This window comes from Hippocampus guttulatus, chromosome 9 (assembly GCF_054856545.1).
Source record: "Hippocampus guttulatus isolate MCC_2025c chromosome 9, RoL_Hgut_1.0, whole genome shotgun sequence".
In the NCBI taxonomy this organism is placed as follows: domain Eukaryota; kingdom Metazoa; phylum Chordata; class Actinopteri; order Syngnathiformes; family Syngnathidae; genus Hippocampus; species Hippocampus guttulatus.
Genome location: NC_141269.1, coordinates 20,439,826 through 20,464,400, shown reverse-complemented (window position 1 = coordinate 20,464,400; position 24,575 = coordinate 20,439,826). Strand labels below are relative to the sequence as shown.

Here is a 24,575-nt window from a genome sequence, read left to right as displayed (position 1 = left end):
AGTACATTTCGGATCGCATTTTTCAGACCATTAGGTGCACTCTATTATTAAGTGCAATATCACTGAACAGGTGTATTTTCAAAGATTTTCATACATAAGGCACTCTGGGTTGAAAGACGCATTGTCTTTGTGAAGCATTGTATGGTAAATAGTTTACTCTAATTGTACCATACATTTATTTTATAGAATTGGCGCTATTATGCTAGGTTCAGACCGGGTACTGGCACGTGTATTACTTGCTTTTGATCACTGTGCAACTACAGTTTGCTTCGAGGATAAAAGAGGTTCGGAGTAGGAAAAAAATGTTTGAACATCACGAGTCAATCTGGTGACCAGTGGTTGTGTTCGTACTTTTTGGCAAATGCAAAATTTATCTTGGTTGGCAGTTCAATAGCTGTAAACAAGTCAATGCAGTCACTATGATCCAGCCTTTTTTGCTCAGTCCCAGCGGCTATTGGAAGCTGGCTGCGTCATTTACCTTGTGGTGTCACATCATTGGAAACGCACTGCAAGAAACGCTCAACGTGAGTTCGGTCTGACCACAACATTTGGCTACTAGGACATTCCCCATGAGTCTTGGACTCGGAAGCAGGAAGTAGTTTTGATCCCGGAATGATGAAAACATGAACACCTGCTTGCAAATAGATGCAGATGAGAACGAGAATGTGAATGTGATTCGAAGGACTTTGAATTCAAGACCGGGAACTGAAAAGCCAACATTCATAAATACATAAGGCACACCCGATTAAAAGGCGCATTATTGATTATTGAGAAAATTAAATGTTTTTAAGAGTGCCTTATGGTCCCAAAAATATGATACATATATTAAAGTACTACAAACTATACTATGCATCTTCATATATGGCCCCAGCAGTCAAGTCTTTTAGAAATGAACCTTCAATCTATGCCTACATTGTATAAATAAAAAAGAAGAATGTAAAATGTGATTCTGATCTGCCGGATTTTTTCAAGAGTGCAAGGGTGTGCCATATGGTCAATGGTCAATAAACATCCTAAAAGAATGACATTCACTGAGATAATGATATGTTACAACTGTGTGAATTGCTGGATTTTTACCTTTTATTGAATGGACTGTCACGGGAAATGACATGAGTGGACTCAGGACCAAGGAGGAAGTGGATGCGCTGGTAGAAAGACCTGGCAGCCTGAATAAAGGACAAAATGCAATCAAAATCCAAGAACAAAAACAACACATCAAAGAAACATTAATGCTTGCCATCTTTATTGTGACTTGTAAGATGTTTAATTATTTTCCATTGGTAATCAACTTTATGATTGGCTGTCCAAACCTGCTGAGGAGCCAGTGAAGAAGTGGACTGGCTCAGTACTGCTACTGGGTCTGGTGACCCTTTACAGAACAACTGGCTTTGACAGGAGGGCTGCAGACAGCAGTCTGGATCCATGCAATCAGTCAAGCCATCTGAAAAACAAAAAAAACAAGTTGTTATTTCACAAACCTTGACGAGAGTTTTGGACTTGAGAATTATTAGCTGAAGTATAGGAGGATGTCAGACAGAAGTTGAAGTTGGTTAAAGGGGAAAATATTTGGGAGAAAGAATGTGAAAATAAGCAAGAAGTAATGAAAGATGGCAATGGAAATTAGGAATAATTAGCAATCCAGCAAGAACAAAGGAATGGGAATCGGGGAGGAGTAGATGACATGAAGCAGATGAAGAGTATGAAGACATGAATGGATGGATAGAAAGAGTTACATCAGGTAATTAAATCTGGACTGCTATTTTGTCCCACTGAGTTGATGAAACCCAGGTGTACATCTGGTGACTACCATTAAAGTTTACAAACACACACTCAAAAAAAAAAAGACCCAACATCTCCCAGGCTCATCTATCTTTTCACTCTTTTCTTAGCCGCATGTTGTTTCTCCAGGTCTTAAAATATCTGCTACATTCCCAGCCAACTTAGTCATGGCTTTTGGCTTTAATGCTGTGGTTTCGAGCAGCATCTGCTGCTGTTTTTTTTCTTCAATTATTCCAGTAAAGATTCCTGTCTATTCTTCATTCATGCCTACAAACTTTCTTTGCGATAACTTTGTGATTTCACGTGTCCATCTGCCTTGCAAGGTTAGTACACACCTAAACCAATACTGCTTCATGGGATAGTCCCATCCAGAACAACAGGTCTTCATAACATGATTTCTTTTCAGTATCATTTGGGGTTTTCAGTACAATCTGTTGGACTTGTGCTATAAACTACAATATTTCCAAATTAAACACATTTTCGCTGTAGTATGGGGAGCAAATTACTAGGACGTTAAATATGTTCTGCCTTCTGCAACAGTCCTCCGATTCAATTTGCCCATATAATTGTCCAGTACACAAATACCATTCATCCATTTGAGTCGGTAGGTGAGCATACCTCCTTCATTGTCCTTGCCATCAGTACAAAGGGTTTCCATGGCGACATGACATCCTGCTCCTCTCCATCCTGACTGACAGATGCAGTGCCAGCCACTTGCCTCTAGGGTACATCTCCCATTGTTGTTGCAGAGACCTGGACATCCCTCTGGGCAGGTCAAAAAACACATTTCCAGAGTTAGAGCAGCATGAATGGGATGGGATCACTGGAGGCCAGTAGGGTGTGAAATAGGCTTCAACCAATATACATTTTGGAAAGTTGGTGGAAATGGCAAATCACTATGTGAAAAATGAGAGTGTTTCCTTCACCTCAGCAAAGCCTGAGTAACTACACTTAGGCTATCATAGGAAAATGAAATCCATTCAAAGAAAGAGCCCAAGTTGAGTTGGCAGCTCCTTGAAATATGATATGGGCACACTGAAGATGTTGGGTCAGACCCTCCTAAAACAAATTAAAGCGCACTTCAGACTCAAGCTGATGAAACAGAAGCACAATTTTGTGATCTACACCATTGAGTTATTTAACACAGCAACTGTTTGTGAAAAAAAAAGGAGAAAAAACCCCAACTTGGGCTAACAAATCAATTAAAAATATAGTATGTTCATCAATGAGTAGAATGCGAAAAATGTTTATGAGTTCCCTCAAGGTATAAATTAGGCAAGAATTATTAGATGCAGAAATGAGAAATTATTTGTGCAAATAGATTAGTCCAATTATCATAGGAAAGTACTGTATACATAGAGTCAATGTATACAGTACTTTAACCTCAAACACAATCCATTCCATGACTTTGGTAGATTTGCATTACCAGTATTTTTATTTCAATGTTGTTTTGCATTATTATCGATAGTTTTGAGGGTGACATGAATTAATCTACTCTTTGGCGCACACTCTCATCACCATAAACCTTTAAATGCTCATAAAGTATAGAACCCTCCAGACAATTTTAATGTTACCCTTTACACGGTTTAGTTATGAAAACAAAACAATACATAAAACCGGCACTGTGGATTTATTATAGTATAATAGCTCCAATGCATTCTAGTTACCTTGATAATCTGACTACAGAGTTAATGTGTAATAATTTTAAGGGGGGAAAAAAAGTTTAAAAAACATCTATTTTGTATTTTGGTTTACAAATTTACGTGGGGAAAAGGTATTTGTCAGAAAACATAGGACATTTCAGTAATAAGGCCCATATACTGTGCTGTGGCATTATTAAAATTTGAAGAAAAACAAACAAACAACAACAACAACAACAACAACAACAAAAACACCTGTCTTCAAAAACCCATATTGGTTCAAGCCCAATGTGTGAAACAAAAATGTTCTATTGTAAACCACCAAATGAGCTCAATTAAATCACATGTGAGACAAACACTGAAATGTTGTAGTTTCACATGAACCGCTTGGATATCCTGCAGGCAAACAGTACATGTAGTGTATGGCTTTAAAAACAAATTACTTTTCAAATTATTGTTGAATTAAACAACATGGCAATGGAAAATACAAGAACATGATTTAAAAGTGTTACCACAAAACATATTCTCCAAATCCAAGTTAAATTAAAAACCAGGCAACCAGTTGAACCATTAACCTTTCCTCAAGATGAAGTTCATTTGCTCCATCAACACCGTTTTCTTCAACTCAATAACACTGGTCTGCATAAAAAATACAACAACAACAATAAATACAATGCTAAAGAAAAACAGGAACCCATGGGGCAAGATGACTTGTTTCTTTTTTGATGCAGACCAGTGTAATGTATGCCAGTGTGGGAGGGACAAATCACAGATTTGAATCCATGTGAAAACACAACCGGCAAAGAGAGACAAATCTGAGGATGGTCATATGTATGGGACTGCATGCTATAAAGACTCCACTCGATGCCTCTGTGAAGCATTCCATGATCGCAGACTACTCAGAGAGACTAAATTGCAAAAATAAGAAATTCAAAAACAAAAGCGCTGAAGAGACAGAAATGGAGGAATGGAGCTTTAGGTGAAGAAGGGTGGAGGCACAGGACGGCGTAGCGTGAAGACAGAGGGACAGCAAGTGGCTAACTGAACACAAACATGTACATCAGGTCCCCGAGTGCAAGAGAACAACAACGGCACATTTTAGACTCTCTGTGCTGTGTGTGAATATCGACAGTAGAACGCACCATTCCTAACCAAGAAAATAAGGACTATACATAAACATTAAACTAATATTATTAAAAGACAACTACAAAAGTAAATACATATAACATGAGAAACATCATCATGGTGAAGCAAAAAACAAAACAAAAACAGAGAAAAACTAAAGAGACAAACAAACAAACAAACAAACAAACAGCATTGGAAGTACTTTGGGACATTCAAGCCTGTAAACGAGCCTCTGACATGAATAGATTACCTTTATATCCTGAGAAAAGGAGAGGGCACGAGGAAGAGAGGGAGGAAAATTAGGGAAAAACATAAATTGAACAAAAGCAGCAAATACACTCGGCAATGAACAGAGAGATGGAATCTGCAACCAAAAGAAGAGAACAGTAGGAAGAGCTGGGGTCATGGCAGTGCAGCCACCAAGGAAAGACTGACAGAGAAAGAGTCACTATTTTGCTTATGATTTTGCTCCCATTTTTCAGACGCTCAGCTCAAAAACAATTACTTTTGTACAGAAAAGGTGTATTTCACTCAAATATTTTTCACAAATCTGTCTAAATCTGTGTCAGTGAGCACGGGTGCTTTGTCGAGGAAATCCAACCACTCACCGGGACGCTGTTTGGACTGGGATTTTTGCAAAAGTGGCGGCACAGACTGCCCATAACAAAAGGGGGCTCTCAAATGTGCAGTTTTACTACAATGGGGCTCCGGGAGTGCGGGGCAGGTTCGGACGACCAATCAGAATGTCATGTGACCACCATTTGCTCCACATAGTGCAATACCTTTGCGTAGAGTTGATTTGGTTGTTGACTGTGGTATGTCAAATGCTGTGCCAAATTGTTGTGGAACAAGCTGTTGTGTGCGCTGATCCAAAGGATCCAAAACACACTGAATGGGTGACATGTCTGATGAGTATCTTGGCCATGCAAGAACTGGGCTGTTTTCCGCCTCCAAGCAATCATGTACAGATCCTTGCAATGACGGGCTGTGCATTATCATATGTTGCAACATGAGGTGATGGTGGCGGATCAATGGCAAAACAATTTCGTCACAGGGATTTGTGCAAACAAAATGCCTTCAATAAAATTCATCTGTGTTTGTTTTTCACAACATACGCTTAGCCCTAACATAACCCCAGTCACGATAGGGAACCGTGATCAACAGCATTGACATTAGCAAAGGCCCTCACCCACATAACGCAAATGCCACCTGAGAAATGAACATTCGCTTCACGAGTAACAGCTCTGGTGAACATTCCCGCAGTCAGCAAGTCAACTGCGTGCTCAAAACCTGCGACATCTGCGGCATTGTGACGTGTAATAAAACTGCTCATTTAAGGCCCGCTGCACACCTCGTGATAAGGCCGAACCTGACTGGGTGGGTAGATAGATAGAGAGAGATGGAGAGAGAGAGAGAGAGAGAGAGAGCGAGAGAGAGAGAGAGAGAGAGAGAGAGAGAGAGAGATGTTTTTTGTGGATGTGAAAAAGTGTTCTTTGAATACAGCTCATGAAAATGAAAAATGGGAGCAAGGACCAAAAGTGTTGACTTTTTGCTCAGTCTATATCGCCGAAGCAAAGAGTCATGAAAAAATAGAAAATATTAAGTAATCTTAAAACCGATGAACCGTTATGTCAAACTATAAGCTTAAAGTGGAAATGAAAAGATAGGCATCCCAAGACATACAAAGGAGACAGGTTGTTGTATAATAATGAAATAGTGAAGACCCCTATCAAGTCCTAACATTTTAAGAACTAGTCTCTGCAAAAATCAATGAATGAATAAATAAATAAATAAATAAAAACATAAATAAATAAACAAACAAACAGACAAATAAATTGTGATGGAACAGTGCACCTAAAGCTGTTTGGCTAACATATATGCTTCAAGCTCAAAATTAGCTTCACGTGATTCAAATACTGCCACAGCATGGTGAGTCAATTTTATACAAAGAGAACGTCACCAATAACAACAACAGAGTCTACCAAATGCTTTGTAATAAAGAAATAAACAAATAAATAAACAAACGTGACCGACAGCTGTTCAAGTGCGATTGCGCGGGAGCAGAGCATAACAACATCAGAGGGACAGAAGGCTAAAGCTTAGAACAAAAAACAAACGCAACAGCAGTGCCAAGACTTCATCAAATATATCAGAAAGTTAATAACTTTGCGCAATAGTGAGCTGGTCGAAAGAAGGAAAATATTTGCCCTGACTACCCTGATGCTACTCTGAATAAATATTACAAGGTTCATTCACCATAATACATCTCGATAATTTACCTTTTCAATAAAGGCAGAGTAACAATGGATACGACAGTGTGTTTACACTTTTCACAACCCTTAAAAAGGGGAATGGGTCATAATTCCAGGTCAATGTACTAAAAACGAAGAGGTAATTTTGGAGTCACTGACAGGGTGGGTTTTCAGGTGATGGCAAGGACACAGAAATTAGTCGCCACTAAGGCGCTTGTGTTTGGATGGAGATCACATGAAGAGCAAACTTTTAAAAAATTGAAAAAAATAAAAATGTTACTGTTGTACGGTAAACAGGATGGAGTACATTGAATTTGGAAAATGCGTAGCGAGCACAGGATATTAAACACATTGTAAATTTTACTTCATGATCAATTGTGAAACGCTAAAAGTTATACATTTCATTTCTGCCGTCGTGGGAACAGAAATCGTTTCCCCGGCACTAGTGTAAAGCAGTGTTTACAGCTTTTCGGATAAAACAATTCACTAATGTGTGGCGGCACATGCCCAGCCCCGCTAGCCTGAGCTCATCACACACCAATGGACTCTCCACTTTCCATTCCTAAAAGCACAAAAATGTGCAATATTCACTTTCTTGGAAGATATGTTGATGACTTAAAAACTAAAAGATATCTATCCGTATGTGTAGAATAATATAATAATACAGAAGGGATGGCGCTGCTCTGTGAGGAAAAAGCACAATAGAGTGTTCCATGTTGACGTTGAAAGTCTGCCAACTGAAGCAGATTTTGTCAACAAGAAGCATTTTCATCTGAGAATTTTCTTCCGAAACAAGCTTGTTATTGAACAAAGGGGCATTTATGAACCAAGGATCCGCTCTGTCTACTGTATCACTGAGTCAAACATTTCATAAAGCAGCTATTGAGCAAGTAGGAATCGTATTGTTTTATTTTTATTTTTTGGTGAGTTGCAAAGCAGCAAAATGCACACGCATTTTTTTCTGCCCAAATCAAGTAAGCAATTTATTGTGAAAGGTAATGTAAAATGAATTCCAAATTATTTCTAAGGGAGTGGGGGGGCGGGGGCGTTTATTATTTGGGGATTTTCTTAATCTCATTTTGGTTTGGTCAGTGTACTCCTCACCCAGAATGCCGAATGTAGAATTATAGCCCCACTTCTAAACCCCAGTCAAACACGAAAAAGGTATTAATTGAGGTGGATTTGGTGATGGTTGCATTCCATTATCTTGTATTTATTTAGCAAGATCGTAATTGCCAACAGATGCATGCTGGGGGGAAAAAAAAAAAGAATAGTCAGAGCATTGTGATGGGAAAAGCAACGAATGAGAAGAGAAGGAACGACCGGTGGGAGAGGGAAAAAGAGTACAGTACCTTTTACTCTAATATCCGGATTGTGCGCTTTTTAAAGAGAAAGAAAGAAAGAAAGGAAGAAGAAGGAAAGAAAGTCTTTAGTGCAGACTACTGGCTGTTTAGGAATACGAAATACCACCATTTCATAGGATATTAAATCAGTTACTCAGCATGTGATGTCGAAAGTAAATATCAAATATGATATGAAGTTTGAGAAAACAAAAAAAGGTATGCTAATTATAGAGGTATGTACGATCAAACAGTTGGTCCAGATGAAACAAATCCTAAACAAGACATTCAATTCATTCTGGTTCAGTGCAGTACCTATGTGCAAGTAGGAAAGCAGATTGTCAACTAAAAAGGACAACAATTGAACGGGAAAACAATTCCACAGTGAGGTCAACACTTCCCAAAGTCTGTGTGATGTGTGTGTGATGTTTGGAAATGATAGGATTGAAGAAGTCTTGTCAGTTTTATGTGAAGCTGCTCATCAGCGTCAGTGTACAATCTTTCTAAATAAACGGGGCTTGTTGGCTCAGCACAAAATGGATTTCTCCTCATCTTGTTGTTCTCTGTCAGCATCCTGCACACTGTGAGTCAGTTCAATGTGTGCGTTTAAGTGATAATAACTGACACCAATTCGCAGCTACTTGACAGTGAAACTGTTGCTGTCAGTCTGTTTGACAACAAATAGCATTTTAAGTGGCGGCTTCGGCCGTGCAGTCCCAAATGTTCAAGCTCGTTAAATGGTGTTTTTTTCTTTTTCTTTGCTATAAACCCTTGTTTGGTTCCTGTATTTATTTCTTCTTGCATTTACATTCTCAGAAGTGTTAGGAGTAGCATGTCACTTCAGAGAAGAGCCATTCTGCTACAGTAACAAACACGGTGTTGTAATTTAAAGTTGAGGTCGATAGACTGCAGACTGAAATATGGTTGAGAGAAATAGAAACAGCCTACGTGCTTTTGCCAGAGATAGTCATTCCGTCCTGGATGGATGCCCATTTTGGGGATGGAGGATGAGATGAGTTTTTATTTTTTTAAAAAGGACGAACTAAGCAAGAACGGAAGTGGGTTTTCGTCCATCCCTTTAATCATCCCGAACCGGGACAAGTACTTATGGGCGCCCATTTCACGAACTACTTTCATCTGAAATAAGACCGTGTATAAAAATGTGCAGTCTGTACCTCAGGGACCCAGCACAAATAAAAAGGAGAACATGTGGGATTTACAGTAGACAATAGAAAAGAATGGTCTTAATGCCATGAAACAATGTAAACTTTACTTCTCATGTGTGGAATTGTGTGGAAACATTTTAAAGTACTATTGGGGCAGTAATTGCTCATCTGTAAGGGCTTTGGAACCGGAGGGTCATGGGTTTACGTCCTGCTATGGACAAATATGTGTAAAAAAATGGCAATTGGTGAGATGGTAGTCTGTTAGCTAGCTACTGTTGTGGCGCCCTTGACCAAGACACCATCCCCACCCCTAGTTCAAGTGGTGCAGCTCTGTTTGACTCTGAAGCTCTCCGAGACCACCTTCAATGTGTTTTATCTGGTTGTTTGTGGCGTGGCGCAAATGCAACACAAAATAAACAGCAGAGTGCATGTTGAATTTCCTTTGAGCTATTATGAGTTCCAAAAATTAAGAATTAATTATTTTTTCTAGTTTTTCTGCTCTACTGTATTTTGTTTGTGTTCATGCAATTGTGTGTGTGTGTGTGTGTGTGTGTGTGTGTGTGCAGACAAGAAGGACTTACCAATATTACAGTGTTCCCCAGTCCAGCCCTGGTCACACTCACACTTGCCCTCCTTGCACACACCATTCTTGCTACACAATGGGTGGCAGGCCTTCTGATCGCAGACAGTTCCAGTCCATCCCTCCTCGCACCGACACAAACCACCATAACAAATGCCATGACTTCCACAATCCACTTCGCACAACTCTGTTGAGAGAATGAAAATATATTCGATGATTTATAAATGATATACTGTATGCATTAACATGCAACACAAAATCAAGAGCAACGGTAAGTTACCGGTAAGCGTGTTTGATGTGGTTATGGTGCAGGAAGACCACTTTCTTCCTACTTACAACGAATACATATTTACAGTACATGCACTTTAAAAAGTGACGGGTAATTGCTGACTCCTAATTACCATGAGGTTGAATGTGATTGATTAGTTTTAAAGACTGCCGAATATCCAGTTACTGTATAAGAGTTTTGCACATTTGTGCATGTCAGTTCTTTATTTTTCCTTTGTCTCGCTGTTTTTTTTTTTTTAAATCATATACTCGGGTGACCGACAGGGGCAAATGGCCAAATGCTGCAAACACAAAGATGCAAACTAAAAAAGACACAAAACAACTGCAAAACAAAAAAAGCTGCAAGTACAAAATGCTCGCAAAGATGCAAACAAATACATTCAACGCATGAATGCAGAAAAAATCATAGCAACAAACATTACAAACCACAAAACAAATGCAAAAAAATAAAAAAAATGCTACAGGAATCCAAGTCACATCAGCTCCAAAATGGCAGCATGAAAAAAATGATGCAAGTTCACACCACTAAACAGGAGTTAGCCAGGCCATTAGGGGGGCACCAGTCCTGTGAGACCAGAACTTTTCCATTTTCTAGGCTCACGTGAACTTCCACTTACCACCGTCCTTTGTTTATGGTGTAATTGTACTCACTGTATGTCTTGCGTAAATTAGATATCGTACAAGCTTTTACAAATGCGGTTCGCGCCATGTCACTACGCTGCTCTATTATAGTATAGTCAAAGATAACATCCATGAAAAGAAAAGAAAAAAGCCATGAAGTATAACGCACATTTTACTTTCTCCTAAAGAAGGCTATTTGCAGGACCTACTAATCGGGCAACCCTGCTCATGTTTTTCCAGAGGATCTGGTCTCACAGGACTGGTCCTGCCCAGTGGCCGAGCAAACTTTTGTGGCGTGAACTTATATACTTTTGTTTAATGCCATCGTTTTTGAGTTGGTGTGTTTTGGATTTCCGCAGCATTTACTTCCACTTTGTTGCTGTCATTGCAGTTTTCTTTTGTTTCATGTGTGTGTGTGTGTGTGTGTGTGTGTGCGTGTGTGTTTGTGTTTTTGACACTTGTGTGTTTGTTTTCTGTTTGCATCATTCTAGCGTTGCAGCATATGGGTGTTTACAGCATTTCTTACTTTTAGCGTTTTTGTTTTGCAGTTGTTTTGTGTGTTTTTTTTAGTTTGAATGTATGTTTGTGTGTGTGTGTGTGTGTGTGTGTGTGTGTCTTTTTTGTTTGCACTTTTTTTGTTTGTTTGCAGCATTCTTGTGTTTGCAACGTTAGTCCATTTCTAGCGTGTTTGCCCCTGTTGGACATGGGTTACAGGTCATATAAATAATGAACAAAGATGTGAAATTGTTTATTTTTGTTTCATTTTTTTTATACAACAAAAATTTAATTTCAACAATCGTGTGCACTTTATATCCACTGTACAGTATATGGCATTTTTTTAACATCCATGAGATGTTAGGGGGGCACGGTGATGAAATGTTAGCGCCTCGGCCTCACAGCGCAGAGGTGCAGCGTTCGATTCTGGCTCCGGCCTTCCTGTGTGGAGTTTGCATGTTCTCCCCGTGCCTGCCTGGGTTTGCTGCGGTTTTCTCCCACACTCCAAAAACATGTATATCAGGTTTATGCAACACTCTAAATCAGTGGTCCCCAAAAACGTTTGGGCCACGGACCGGTTGAGGCAAGTGCATGCTGTTCGCGGACCGGCAACCTTTTTTTATTTCACTGCTTTTAAATAGCCAGTTTTAAAGCAGTGCTTCTGACAACAAAGATAATTGCTGCTCACTTTTTTGCATGCTTTCCACTTAATCACTTAGGTGCTACATTTTCAAATGATTCAACAGGTTTCTTTTATTGCCTTGTTTTTGACGACATACAGTAGGATGCACAACAGCTTCCTCCTCCACGTTGCTCTGGAAATACCATGAGAGGGGGAATGTGACTGATCAAAATGGCTTCATCTTCTGAAGTGATGGCTACCTCTCAGCTGTGCGTATAGCTGTACGTTTGGTCAATTTGTTCCTAGTACTTTCTCTGTACTGGGTCTTCTTTCATTTATTGGCGGATTCTGTTTATTCCAACTGGCAAATCAATGTTCAAAGGGGCTGCGATTGGCTAGAGTCGCGCATATTTCTGCAATGTCTGATAGAGTGAATTTGCTCGCAGCTCGCAGGTCTGCCTCTGTGTAGCCCGGTACCGGTCCGCGGGCTGGTGTTTGGGGACCAATGCTCTAAATTGTCCCTAGTTGTGATTGTGAGCACAGATGGTTGTTCGTCTATGTGTGTGCCCTGCGATTGGCTGGCAACCAGTTCAGGGTGTCCCCCGCCTACTGCCCAAAGACAGCTGGGATAGGCTCCAGCACGCCCCGCGACCCTTGTGAAGATAAAGCCAATGAGAAAATGGATGGATGGATTGATGGTCTTAGGTCCTTTTCTATAGATTTCCTTTGGGGATATTATGATTTTTTTTTTCAATGAAGTTACCAATAAAAGATGGTCCCTGGTTTTGTGCTGAGCGCAGCTGTAGTGCAAAGCACAACCTAACGGTGCACATGGGTAGAGTTTTCCTTCTTTTGGTATTTCCCTAGACTTTGTACAGCTAGAATTGGTCGGTAGGGGGCATTTGTGCCATTGTGAGCCATTGTAGGATGGAAGGAGTCGGCTCACAGACAATCAAAACGCGCTCCACTCATTCCTATTAAATTCAGGGCGGTGGAAGCGCACCAGTGCTTGACATTGCTGAAGCAGAAATTGACTCGGTGGGGTCCCAGAGATGAGATTGGTACGCACAAAGTGTAATTGTACAGTATAAACTGAAAGATCTCCCTTGCCGATGATGTTGTCGGCCACTTTAAGTGAAAATTGGAGACCGCCTTGCACCCCCGATGGTGCACCTATGTGTGATTTCCCCTCCATGCTTCAGCGGAACAGAAAATGAATGGATGAATGGATGGAAATTTTATGCTGTGTATGTGCCCCAAGCTTTCATTTTACAAGTTGTACTCGCTGATGTCAGGTGAGCTTGGTTTTGATGCATGTGAATGTTGTCACAGTATAGCATACCTGAATCTGAAAATACTTATACTAAATATTAGAATACACATTTTCTCACTTTCATTCACCATAAAACTAGTTTTTGCTTATTTTTAATCTTTGGGTATACACTTTCCAAAGAGCAATCTGCTGTGTAATTGCTATGCATTTGTTTTCTGATATCACTCTTTATATGAGCCAATTAATTCTGATAACCACATTACTATGTGTGCAACCACATACTTTACGCCATTTAGACACACACTTATACTTACGGCCATTGTATGACATGATACGCACCTAAGGAGCAATCTGGCCCAGTCCAATTCTGGTCACAGGTACAGGTGCTGGTTTCTGTGTTGTATGTGCCATGACCTGAGCACTGGTCTGGACACATAGCCTTGGCAATTTCACAGCTGGCTCCACCCCAGCCTGGTTGACAGTGACACTCGCCATGAATACACACCCCATGGGCTGAACAACTGGGATCGATGCAATCCACTGGAGGCAAACAAATAAAGAATACACTTCAAAAGAAGTTTAAGCATGACTCCAACTGTTTCATAAAATTGCCCGAGCAATAAGAAGTCACATTATACACATTACAAACTGCACACAAAAGATGAACTGAAATATCAGTTGCGTATTGCTGCATGAAATGAACTGTAATGCCAAGCAATCCATCTATCAACAAACAAATTCCAGTAGATATGAAAATCACCTGTTGGTGGTAATGTGTGTCTCACCTCATAGATATCCATGACTTTTTTTTTCAATGTCATTTGTCAGATTTTTCGTAGAAATCCTACATGCTATATTTAACATCATTTGCAGACAGAGCATTCGTAAATAGGATTAAATGCACACACAGTCACAGAAATTCACAATTTAATTTTTTTTCTGGGAGATTTTCCTCTTTCAGCCTATTTAACTCACTCAGTCAAAAAGGATTAACAAAACAGAGGATTGGATTAATCTGAAACTAATCTAGTTATGGTCTCCGCTGAGTGTGAACAATGTGTGCATGTTTAAAACAACTAGTACCCAAGTCTTTGTTGACAATTGTCCCGGTACATAAACTATCTCTGAGTAGATCATGGTTATTATAGTTAATGAAATTTGCCCCCCAGACCCCGCCCAAAAACTGAACCCCCCCCCCCCCCACACACACACACACATTTTTGTTCCCAGAATAAAATAAAAACAAGTATATTACATCATGTTAAAAAATAAAAATAAAACAAACTATAACTGAAGAAAAATGTTCTTTGTTTAGGTCGGTCAATTCATTTCACATACAGTTTTAATTTAAAGCGTACCATATTTTTTGGTCTACAAACCACACTTTTTGTTAGTTTGGCTGGTCCGGTGACTTGTGCTCGGTTGCGATCGAACATGAAATATTGCGTTGCCTCGCGTGTCTCGGATGCTTTTTTCGCCATGCAACTTTCTTTGAGTGCAGAAGAAGACGGGCTCCTCCGACAGACAAATAAAACAGTTTGAATATCACAGGCGATCTGGTGACCAATGGTTGTGTTAACAAATAACTGGACTCAACATTTGTCTGAAAGTTCACCGACTTACCATTTCTTAAACCTCATTTATTTATACCAACGGTGCCATCTAGAGGAGTCAAAAGAAATTCAACAACTGGTTCATGAAGCTAATTTGAAGCATCATTTTCTCATCACTAGTGTGTCTTATAATTTTTTTAGAATAACTGAAAATATAATGGGCTATATCACAATCATGATCTAAAACGTTCTACATCATGATAGAATATTTATTTACATATCGCCCAACCAGTGTGAAGCAGAAGTTATGTCTATTCGGAACTCTTTTGCTTGTTCAGATATTTACTCTGACGCCCCAACAACACTGATAGTGTTGATAGTGTGATAGAATGCTTCCCATTCATTTCAGAACTTAGCCGATGTTGTACACAAAGCAGTAGCTTGAGCTTGAATTGTTTCCATCTGTACTGGACTCCGACATTCTTTTTTGGGACACTCTGAATAATCAAACGGCATATTTGAGCAACACTATGACGTTCTGAATGTTCAGTATGAAGCAATGGTGCACTTAGGGGCATATTTCCGAACGCACCCACAAATAAGGTCAGTATCTTCAAGGCAGGTGCTATTGATAGAACTGACAGTTCCTTGCAAGGATCGCATAGAGGAGGCGAACGAGGGGAAGCGGTCAAAGTACCGGGAGCTAGTGGAGCAATGCCAAAGAGGAGGCTGGAAGGCACGCTGTGAGCCCATTGAAGTGGGGCCTAGGGGGTTTTGCTGGCTGCTCACTGTGCAAGGTGCCCACTCTACTTGGCAATGCAGGTGCAAAGAATAGGAAGGCCATCCAGGCCACGGAGGAGGCAGCAGAGGAGCCATCCGTGGGCCAATTCTACTGGGACACAAGCCGTGGGTCTGATCAACCCTGGCTGGGTCACCTGAGTAAGTGGGTATGATGTTGAAAGACCCGAAACACCCGATGATCTCAGGCACGTCACTGATGATGTGTCCCAGTGCATCCTCCCCCAATGCACTTAAGACATACTTAGGCAACAGGGATTTTGTATTTACTTTGTATTGGCTGTGTGATGATTTTGACAGTTCTCCTCTTTTGACAGTTTTTGCTCAACTCACTCATCCAGTTAACTTGGCAAGGTGTGTTCTACTTTTTTAGTTCATATGTGAACTGAGAATCGTCGCTTGGAATTGAAATGGATTTACATGGGACAGGAGAAGTGAACCAATCTTTTTTTTTCATCAATGGGTGCTACAGCTTCTTGTTGACTTTGAAACTTAGCCTGTAGCCGACGTGTGCACATTTTGAGCGCGACGTCTCCTATCCACTGGTGAAAGGACACTTTGATTCTCTCCTCTTTCATCTCAAACTGCTTTAAACAATAAAGTGTATGAGGGAAAAGTACCGGTAGTTAGGATTGCACGACTGTACGTGTTTTATATGTTGTGTTTATTATTTTACTTGATGTTAACGTTTTGTTAAGCGCTTTGTTAAAGCTGCAGTTGTCGTGAAAGCGCTATATAAATCAGAATGTATTGTATTGTGTCGAATATATGAGCAAATGGGTGCTGTAAAACCAGGCTTAAGAAGTTGCAGCTAAAATCAACAACGAACATTTTTTGTGAAATCCCACCACTCGTGAATGTGGGAGAAAACGAAAGAAGATAAAAGTGTCAATCTGTTGTGCAGTCTAAATTTATCCATCTGATAATGACTCTGTCACAGAAAAATGCCTTATCGTAGAACTGGTTGATATGTGTGAAATACTTCTCAAAGGGAATGACAGCCACAATCTGAAAGTCCACTTGAGAAGCTTGAATGTGTAACATGTAAACTGTGCTTGATAATGACTACTCATGTGCTTTCTTTTCTGTATGATGCACTTCACTTATTGCACTTCAAATTGTGTGGTGTGTTATCAATGTTATACATATGTTCATCTGTTTGTTAGGAAGGGTTTTTTTTTTAATAGCATCTTTCAAAAAACGTTTTTTTTTTTTTTCTAATTTGTCAGTTTGCAGCTTTTGTGACACTTATTCGAAAAGAAGGGCCAGGCTTTGGAAACATACTATATATGTAAAGATAAGGCAAATCTGTAAGAACTCCTTTAGCCACACAAAGGTAATTACTTTATTTGAAAATTAAAGATTTTACTCAATGGAAGTGGTTAATATGTTTTTACATTTGTGTGATAATTAAGAGTGGATAGAGGGTGGGAGGAGTCATAATTGTTGTTTTTCGATCATAATGTTCAGAGTGGTTACGCTATTTTTACACAGGTGTGACACTCAACGTTGAAACATCACTGAAGACATCGCATGTGCAGTTACTGCAAGCTTTCTGAAGTGGACACTTTCTCTAGCACAGTTTTAATTCTCCATTATAAATTGTTTGAGAGTCATTCTCGAATTGCTGTGTATTGCATATTTACCCTCTTCACAGTTGTCTCCCTGATAACCAGTGTTGCAGATGCAGGCGCCCATAATGCAAATGCCATGTCCCCCACAATGGATGTCAATACATTGGTTGTAGGGCACGTCACACTCTGTGCCCTTCCACCCACTGTAGCACTGGCAGCGTCCGCGGGAATACTGGCCATTCCCACTGCACAGCACGGGACAGGAAGCTGTACAGGAAATAAGTGTAAATCACTTTGGAAATGTAAAAGTCCAACTCTCTCAGAGAGAACAATGAAGTTCATAAATTTGTGGTTGTATTCCGACTACAGCAGTGGGTGACACCACAGTGTAGACTTGCTTACTTTTCTGTTTTTAACATAAATAACACACCGCAACAATAATGCACAGGGGCAAACAGAACATCATCTTCATTTGATTTGTATGCGAGGCAACCCCACGTGTTCAGGCATCCACATACTGGCCAGAAATATATGAGCCACCTACCAAGTGCACAATCTAATAAGATGCAGCAGCGGCTGTTTAAATTTGCCATTACCATAATAATTGTCTGTTTGTTTTTCTACTTTCTGAGAGGTATTATTTTAACTATATGCCTATTATTGTACTGGGGGCTGTTTGTAGTAAATGAACAGGTCAGTGATGTCCAGTTCTTTACTCCAATACAAGCTAAAGCTACAATAGTAACAGTAATGTTTTTAAGTTAATGAAGCTACTACATTGAATCTTTGTAGAAAGTCCATATGTAACAGAGAGGCCTGCAAATGTATTCATTTTATTGTAAAACATGAGGCCGGAATTTAAAAAAAAAAAAAAACACATTTCACCTGCATAAATTGTGAGGCGGGTATATTTCGAACAATTCACAGTTACTTGCTTCCATAGATACAGCATATACTGTATAGATATGAGCTTGGGGTGTAGTAGGAGAGTGGGTTGGGGGTGTGGGAGGTGTTGCAGTGGAGCCACTGAAGTGTTGTGGGGGGTTTGTGGCAGTGGCTCGGCAGATGTCAAAGCTTGTCAAGAAATATGGCTTTGACTCCACAGTCAAATTTAACAGTATTCAATGGCATTCATTCAGCATGTCCAGGTCACACTCACGACTCGCAGCAATTACCTTCCATATGGGAGGCAGACTGTGTGTGCGTACCTCGAGAGCAGTCAGGCCCCAGAAATCCGGGAAAACAATGGCATATTCCTGAGAGACAATCTCCGTTTCCATGACAATTCTGGGGACACTCCATAATCGACTCTGATGTAGACAGAAGCAAAGAGGTGGTGCAAGGTTGCAAGTTAATTGGGTAGGCAGGATATGGAACTATATATCGTGAGAACTAAAACACACTGAAAGAGCCGTCTGCTCCGGTTGCTATAGTTACAGCGAGTCAGTCCAATCAACAGATTCTTACACCCAATTATCCTGCTTCCTTCTCATTCTCGCCATCAAACACCATTTTTGTCTCTCCATTGCGCATCACAGACAACACCAGTATTTTATAAAATAAACTGTAGTATGCATTTTGGTCTTTTATGAGACGCAAACTATTATTTTATTTATTTTTTGCTGTTGTTGCTGTCTAAAGTATCTTATTCTCCAAATGATCCTTTTTGGCCTTGTGGTTAGGGCTTACACCGAATATACTGTAGTTCCTTTGGCATGCGCGCACCAGCAAATATCTTTTCATTTTTTTAACCCTTTCAGGGACAACGGTCACTACAGTGGACAGTTTATCATGTTATCAGGTTACAGGTTATCATTATTGGCGCATGAAAGTTTTAAATACCCTACCTAAGTACATTTGAATGTGTTGACCATTTTATGTGGAACATGAGATTACCTGGAGCAAAGACTTACCGATGAGGATAGTATTGTAAGACATTTGTTCTGTATTGCGTCCATCGTTGTAAAACGCCAGATGCCAAATGCCTGTGTCCAGATACTGGATGAAGCCAGCCTCGTGTGTGTTCACCGATCGTCTGTGACGGATCTCTCCTCCGGGGTTCTTTTCAAAAGCACCAAGCGAGTGTACACGTGTCATGTCTGTGTCACTCGTGGATCGCTTGTCTTTGGAAATTAGTCGACTTCCATCAAGCAGCTCCACAAAGTCGTACTGGAAGATAAGTGTGACACCACCAATGTGAGCAAATTTCATTAACTTTTATCACACATTTTTCAACAATACAATACAATATTAACTTTAAGCTCACTCTTTCCAACATATCAATAAGAACTTGGGAAACAAGGATATCAAAAATGGTGCAGTATTACTGAGATATTGTGAAGAAAAAATACATTAATAAATACTAGGGATGTTAACATTTGAAAAGAGGGCAACACAACTGTGAAAAGTCAAATAAACACACTGGTCTCTGTAGAAATTAAATAAACATTTGTTGAACCAAAATGTGCAAAATATTCTGTCCACAACTGCAATGAATCTGTTCCTATTAAGCAAGTTCCACATATCAACATATAAAAATGCATGCATAGTGCAAATTATTTTTATTACCAAAGAAACCAGAACAGACAAAATTTGCGACATGAAAAAAAAAAGTGTTGCCAAGTCCAGTCATTCTTACAGAAAGAAATATCAAATCAGAAAATGAAAAAAAAAATAACCATCACAACACATTTCAACCACTTGAAATATCCAGAACATTGCCAATCTCCTGACGTGAGCTTTCTTATCAACGATTGCTTCTTGCAGTGTCGCACTCAGTTTTTTTCTTTTCATTTCAGCGCATGGTGTTCTTTTTATAATAACAAGTTCTGAGACACAATGGCAAAACATGAAATCGCTATTGTGCATGTTACTCAGCAGGTATTTGTCAGTTGCGAAGGAGGAAGTGGGTTTGATGATGTAACCAAATCTACTTAGCTGGGATTAAAAATGTCACTCACCATTAGCTATGCTTCACCAAACTGTGGCCGTTTTGTATAAACTATGACACTTGACAGGATAACAACACAGTGCATCGCCCTTGTATTTGTTGTTCCCTAATAGATACAGTTGTTGTTGGTACACAGTTGTTGTCTGCTCATTAATTGACATAATATTCTGCCAGTGGATTAAGCTTCACTTTGTGCTGCGGCTATTGTTTCTCGCCATTGATATGAATCTATTAAAACTAGCAGCGTTCGAGGTAAGGTTGAAGTTGTTAGCTTTTGAGCCAACTCCGGACTCTGCTGCTAGCTTACATAGCCCATGTGTGAGAGGCAAAGTCTGTAGCGGTGACACATTAAATCATCGGAATCGCCCGCAGAAGCAACGTATTGTCAAACAGATCACAATTATCTACCAGTTTTTTGTTTGTTTGTTTGTTTTTTTGCTCGTTTCCAACCTATCTGAACAATGTGACCCATGCCTTTTATTTCTTTCAAATATCCGGAACACGACGTAGCAATCTGTGTCTCCCTTGACTGACATTCTATTTTTTTACAGATATGTACTCCATACAACATAATGTATTATTTGGGGAGCCTTCAACCTGCTACAGGCTCACGCAGCTCAAGTATACTATAGCATCAAGATATCAAATCGTCCAACGTGCGGGGGTGAGTGGCCAATTCTCTTTTTTTGCTACTGAGGTTCGAAAATATTTAGCAGTGTGTGGTGATGGCCCTTTGAGTGGGCGTAATAAGCATTCCTTAGTTGGCCAGGGAAACTTCACGGTTTCATCTGATCACAGCTTTGTTGAGACATATCTCAATGACTTTAATGATCCATCTACTTGTTATTGATGGGTTGTGCCCTATTTCAATGACATTGGAATCTTACATCAAGTTATTAACACAGATCGAGCATTATAGACAGATATTGAGTTGCACATATAGACAAATGTATTTTCTTCTCGTTAAGGGTAGGTAAAAAAAAATCTAAATTAAAGAATCAATGAGAGTGATTATGACAAGGACACACATCCTTGTCTATTATCTTAAGTGCTAACATTGGGCTGTGTGATAGGGATAGCGTTGCAAGAATGTGTCTTTTCCAGATAAGTGGATTAGTTTCTTTACAGAAGATGGGATTCACCACAAAGAGATGTAAGTGTGGTGATTAAAGAAATGTCTTGGATTGTAAGAGGCTTATCTGCTCATTATGAACAAAGAATCCATAAAGCACTTGACCAAGATCAACTCCCAAAGTTACCAAAGGGCATCTGGGTTTGGTAAATGAGAATGCAGAATTAGTCAACACTTTCTGTTCACTAAAGGCTGAAAGTCTCAAAGAAGAGTCACATAACCTTGTTCATTTTTGTGTTTCTTTTGCTCTTGGTGTAATGAAAAGAAAACTCTTGAACTGGTCGTACCTGCGTGTGTGAGGGTGGTAATCCTTTGCGCCCGTACACTCCAACAAGAGCATCTCTCTGCACTGAGATGTTAAATTTCAGGAACTGTGGTTGGTCAATGTAAAGCTGTGACCTCCAAAACACACCTTGGAAGAGAGCAAAAGAATAAAGCATGGACGTCTGGATCAATGACTCATAGTGATGTGGGTGCACGGCACTGACACAGGCTGTTTGAGTGCATGTGAGTGAGTAATTAACCTGGTGGGACATCTTGAATTGCTCTTCGACCCACATCCACTTTTCCTGTGTCTACCGTGTTATTTTCGAGAAGAATTTTACCTGCAGAGAAGCAAACAAACATCATTATACCTGCAACAGGTAGCTTCACTTTGGACTGACAGTATCCACGAGGTAAGGGTCACAGTGTGCAGTATATCTTTAACATTTTGATCGTGATATCACAGTGAGAAATTCAACCACAAGTCTGTGATCTCCGCACCCTGGCCTAATGCGACCTTTGGATTTGATGAGGAAAATTGATGGCAATTCGATATGTCTGCATTTGTAACGCAGCCATACGGTATTTGAGTCGATGGGAATACCTTGTGAGAGAAAATCCATTCGCTTACAGTTGACTCAATGATAGAACCACAGTTGTCACACTTATTGACTCACGCGTATAATGATAACTTTGTGCCTCATGTACAGTTTTAAATGGATAGAGGATAAGAAACAATGTCAGTTTTCAAGGAGTACCATTTAGCAATTACATTTTAACAATTACAACATCTGGGGAATAAACCGACATTGAGTGAAATATGTGCCGCACACTTATCCCAGTCCAGACTGGCCGTTACATGAATTTAACCTGCAACACAGAACACATTTTACGATTCTGCGGGATTATTTGTTTTGAGTGTGTTTATTAATGGGGTTTTCATTCAAATAAATAAATAAATAAATCTTGATAAATCAAACCAACAGGCACACACACAATAAATACGACAGCCAAGGTAACTTTTGCTTTTACAAGATCCAATAAATGTCTTGTTTCGACCACTTTTATGGTGACAGAATATATTGCTCTCTCCCTAGTTCCCATGATGTGAACAACAAACAGGTTAGATTTTCTTTAATGAGCTAAATGCAACTATATACAGCGGTACCTCTACTTACAAATGTCTCTTCATTTGAAATTTTCAAGTTACGAAACGCCTGAACAGGACAATATTGCCTCTGGTCCAGGGGTCCCAACCGCCGGTCTGCAGGGCATTTGGTGCCGGGCCGCACAAAAAGAACTTGCCTTAATTCCGTTTTATTTATTTCGGAATACGATGTATACGAAATACGAATACGATGATGTTTTATTTTGAAAAATTACCGGATTCTCCGTTACATCCGTCTCTGTCACGCTTGACACGCGTCAAACCACGCTTCTGCGTCACGTGACCGATTACGCAAAAAAAAAAAAAGAGACTTAAAAAAAATTGGTAAAAAAACTGCTGGAGATCGCAAATGACGGCGGCCTTAAAAGGACGTTCGAGACAACTGGATTAAAGTTATGGCTGAATATTCTGAGATCGCCACAATAGCACTGTTGCTATTTCCGACATGCTACCTGTGTGAGGCGGAGGTTTTCTGCAGCAACGGCGACTAAAACAAAATTACGAAGTAGACTGGACATAAAACACACACTTGAGGTGTTATTGTCTCCTATTACCACGAGATGGGACTGTCTGGTTGCAGAAAATCAAGCTCGGGGCTGTGGTGAGTCGTCATTTTCATGCACTTTGAATTTTCATTGTATCGTATTTTGAATGCATTAAACATTACCATCGCGATGAGAGTGTTGCGGCCAGATTATACGCTCCTTGTGTTTATTGTTAATATATTTCGAAAACGCCACAGTTTTCATGCAGCTCATAGCATATTATTTTGCTGTATTATTTCCGCCACACCTTAAATGCCGGTCCCTGAAAATATTGTCTGACATAAACCGGTTCGTGGGGCAAAAAAGGTTGGGGACCCCTGCTCTAGTCCATCCATCCATTTTCCGAACCGCTTAATCCTCACTAGGGTCGCGGGGGGAGCTAGAGCCTATCTCAGCCGTCTTCGGGCAGTAGGCGGGGGACACCCTGAACCGGTTGCCAGCCAATCGCAGGACACACAGAGATGAACAACCATGCGCGCTCACACCTAGGGACAATTTAGTGTGTCCAATCAGCCTGCCATGCATGTTTTTTGGAACGTGGGAGGAAACCCACGCAGGCCCGGGGAGAACATGCAAACTCCACACAGGGAAGCCGGAGCTGTAATTGAACCCGGTCCCTCTGCACTGTGAAGTCGATGTGCTAACCACTGGACTACCGGGCCGCCTAGCCTCTAGTCATGAAAGAAATTTCAAGATAAAAAAGGTAAAAATACAGGATGGGCTGCTATTCGCAGCTCCGAGTTGACTGAACGCAACTTACTTATAGCTGCTCTGCCATTGGCTATTACCTAGCATCTTCCTGGCATCCCATTGGCTTAGAGGGACCTCTACCGTACATGTATATGTGTGTAGATAGATAAATATGTGTCTATGCAGCGTCCTCGTCATTCGTAAATGTGAATCCCCAAAAAAAGTGTTCACCAGTCAGGTGATCGCTTAACTCTGCTGATGTTTGCCTTGGACATATTCAAAGGATTGTTAAAAGCCGACAAAAGCAGACATCCTCTGCTCAGTGCTTTACAAAACATGAAGCAAAAACCGCTTCTGAGAGAGAACATGAACTAAAAAGGGCAAACAACGATGAGGACGCAGTTAAAAGTTAAATGACCATCATTTTGTTCTTTACTTTATTCTTTGTTTTTTACTCTATGCACAACTCTCATTTATTGTGCAATAATCAAATTTGCAACATTTATTTATTATATATTTTGATGTATTTTCATGCTTTAGAAAACATTTATGTTTGAATTTTGGGGGGCTTGGAACGGATTAGGGCATTTACATGGAAACTGCCTCTCTACTTACAAAATTTTCTAGTGAAGAAATTTCTTCCGGAACCAATTAATTTCATAAGTAGAGGCTGTAGTCAAAAGGAGTCATTGCCATGACAATTATTTCAAAAAACAAAAC

At 40.0% G+C, this 24,575-nt stretch overlaps 1 protein-coding gene across 2 annotated transcripts in view; it reads right to left on the bottom strand.

Annotated features, from left to right (window-relative positions):
- Nucleotides 1-24,575, bottom strand: part of LOC147200723 (teneurin-3-like) — a 213,569-nt gene that overhangs the window by 87,584 nt on the left and 101,410 nt on the right. For both annotated transcript variants that reach the window (XM_086118984.1, XM_086118985.1), the window contains exons 7-16: nt 21,713-21,793; nt 21,476-21,600; nt 19,020-19,275; nt 18,315-18,416; nt 17,179-17,373; nt 13,521-13,721; nt 9,884-10,069; nt 2,398-2,544; nt 1,311-1,441; nt 1,078-1,166 (exon numbers count right to left, since the gene is read on the bottom strand). In XM_086118984.1, coding sequence (XP_085975110.1) covers nt 1,078-1,166; nt 1,311-1,441; nt 2,398-2,544; nt 9,884-10,069; nt 13,521-13,721; nt 17,179-17,373; nt 18,315-18,416; nt 19,020-19,275; nt 21,476-21,600; nt 21,713-21,793 — 1,513 coding nt within the window. The remainder of the gene's footprint in view (nt 1-1,077; nt 1,167-1,310; nt 1,442-2,397; nt 2,545-9,883; nt 10,070-13,520; nt 13,722-17,178; nt 17,374-18,314; nt 18,417-19,019; nt 19,276-21,475; nt 21,601-21,712; nt 21,794-24,575) is intronic.